Raw genomic sequence first — 2500 nt, 5'->3', positions numbered from 1 at the left:
GCCCGCTTAATTTAACATTTCTATAAAACATTATCTTGCAAGTTTTCCCTGCTGTTTCTGTTACATAACTTGTAAAACTGTTTGAATCTTGCAAGCAATTATTTCAAACAGCCAAGAAGATTTAATTTTTCGGATTTTGACACGGCTTTGACATCTTTGTCGCACTTGAACCTTCCGCTTGACTTCGACTAGTTCCTTGCCCCCGCGCCGGATTTACCTCAGAGATATACATATGTTATTCGCCGGCCTTGGTCGGTCCGTATTGGGAAAAACTGTGCCCGAGGTCTCGAGACAGAGGGCACAGTTTTTCCCAATACGGACCGACCAAGGCCGGTGAATAACATTTTTATTTATTTCTAAATTCTATTTTTAGAAGGTAGGAGAAACTATTAAGAAAAACTGGAAAAGTCATGTTTTTATTTTACACATTTCTCATCAACGTGTCAACAAATGTACAAGAAAATGAATTGGTCAGGAATATTTTTACGTGTGAAGTTTCGCTTTCAAAAGTCAACAAACTTGGAGAAATGTAGAAGAAGCCATTACAATGTTTTTTTTAATTCGCAACTTCCCTCTGCGCTTAACGTAGTTGGTTACTATGACCGTGGTCAGGAGATAGGAAAATACTGCCCGCTCCCGGAACCAATCAGATCAGGATACCGCCCGCTCACGATCAAAGAAGTAAATAAAGTAAATATCTTACTAGCCTCGTTTTCTCGGTCCGTACTGTAATTTACGGATCCTCGTTTTTTTCCCGTTGATTTATGGCCCCCGCGCTTCTCGCTTGAGCCATAAATCAAAGGAAAAAAAAACTCGATCCGTAACTTACAGTGCGTACCTCGAACTCGGTTAGTAAGAGGTATTTAATCTGTCAGTGACTCGGGGATACTCGGAAAAAATCCGAGTGTCCTTTTCATGAGTCGGACGTACGAGCGGCTTCCGATTACTAGTTCAGATGCAGGGGTCTAACCACTGAACTGTAGGAGGCTCGTGGGAGCTAGGACTCGGGAATGCTCGGAAAAATCCGAGTGCTCCTTTGCAAGAGTCGGACGTACGACCTTCCAATTACTAGTTCGGATGCTCTATAACTGAGCTACACGAGACTCGTGGGAGTCAGGCCATTAATTAAACAAGGTTTGTGTGACAATCGCATGTTAAGGAGCACTCGGATTTTATCCGTGTATGCCCGTGTCACTGACAGATTAATATCTGTTCTCATCCGCTTACCGGGCTAAAAACGTTTCATCCATGATTTACAATCACGAAGGAAATACTGCCTAAAATGCATGCTGTATATGAAGAAGGAGTATTTTCCCTATTTTAACCAAGGATATTATTTTTTTGTCGGGTTGCCGTTGCCGTCGTCGTTTCTTAGGCCCCGTCCACACGTATCTGGAATACGCGCTGCGTCCATACTTATCCGGCGAAGGACGATCGAAGTTCCGCAAATTTTCGAATGCGCTGACGTAACACTATCGGATCCAGTCTTTCCCGGGTGAGACAAATCAACATGGCGAATCGACCTTGGACCTTGAAAGATCGTTAACAAAACAGCACCAACATACGATTTTGCGCTTGCTCATCTCTCAAAATCGCTGTCAAAAGCACCGGGCACGTCACTAGGGTGTATCCGGATACTTGCGGACAGTGAAAACGATTCTAAAATGATTGGAATACGCCACGTGTGGACGCAGATATTTTTGAATTCGAAAAAAAAAAAAAATTTGCGGATACAAAAATTTCCGCATACGTGTGGACGGGGCCTTAAACACCCTAAAATCACAAAAAGGATCCGAGAAACAAAAGAGGAAATCAGTCGTGACTTTCGAGAATGTAACCACAATTTATTATTTATCAGACATTGAAGGAAGCGAGACCAGTTTTACTGCCAGGGTTAACGAAATGCTGAGCTTATGGTTGCTATGATGAAGCTTCAGCTTTTAACAATAAGCAAAATAAAGTGCCAGCTGTGCAGATTTAGGAAGACAAAACAAAGTGGGCAATCAAATAGAAGAGGAAACTGGCAGCAGCGCATGTCCCGCTGAAAATGGTTGTCGACGCTGATGAGCTGCCTCCACCGACACGGCCACAGTCACCGAAAACGGTATCTGGACCCTCAGCGTCACCGTCAGCGGCTAACGCCATCGCAATCAAATTGTATTGCTGTTGCCATCTGCCTTTTTTCGAGTGTACCATAAACGACGTGTCGTCTATAGCGATATCATCTTCTTGCATAGCGTACATAACCCAGACTGTAGTATTGGGCTGAAAATTAAATGAAAAACGATGTCAGAGAATACTGAAAGAGATGTTCCATGTTAACCGGCAGGGGAATTAAATGAAGAGGTGTTGCATGCAGTTGACTCGGGAATACCGTATGTACTAGAACAGGCGCCACCCTCGAATAACCGCCACGTTTGGGACAAAAAATCAAATAAGGGCCGCCCCTGAATAAGCGCCGTGGTCCCAATGCGGCGCTTATTCTTATTCGAGGAAATTC

General features: G+C 43.6%; 1 protein-coding gene across 1 annotated transcript in view; it reads right to left on the bottom strand.

Moving 5' to 3' along the window:
* Window positions 1-1823: 1823 nt before the first annotated feature.
* The window catches only part of LOC138041023 (uncharacterized), a 6823-nt gene continuing 6146 nt past the window's right edge, over window positions 1824-2500 (bottom strand). The window contains exon 3 of the mRNA XM_068886788.1: window positions 1824-2265. Within this exon, the coding sequence (XP_068742889.1) occupies window positions 1978-2265 (288 nt within the window). The 3' untranslated portion in view covers window positions 1824-1977. The remainder of the gene's footprint in view (window positions 2266-2500) is intronic.

The sequence above is a fragment of the Montipora capricornis genome, chromosome 3 (genome assembly GCF_036669925.1).
Source record: "Montipora capricornis isolate CH-2021 chromosome 3, ASM3666992v2, whole genome shotgun sequence".
Lineage (NCBI taxonomy): Eukaryota > Metazoa > Cnidaria > Anthozoa > Scleractinia > Acroporidae > Montipora > Montipora capricornis.
This window is presented reverse-complemented; position numbering and strand designations above follow the sequence as displayed.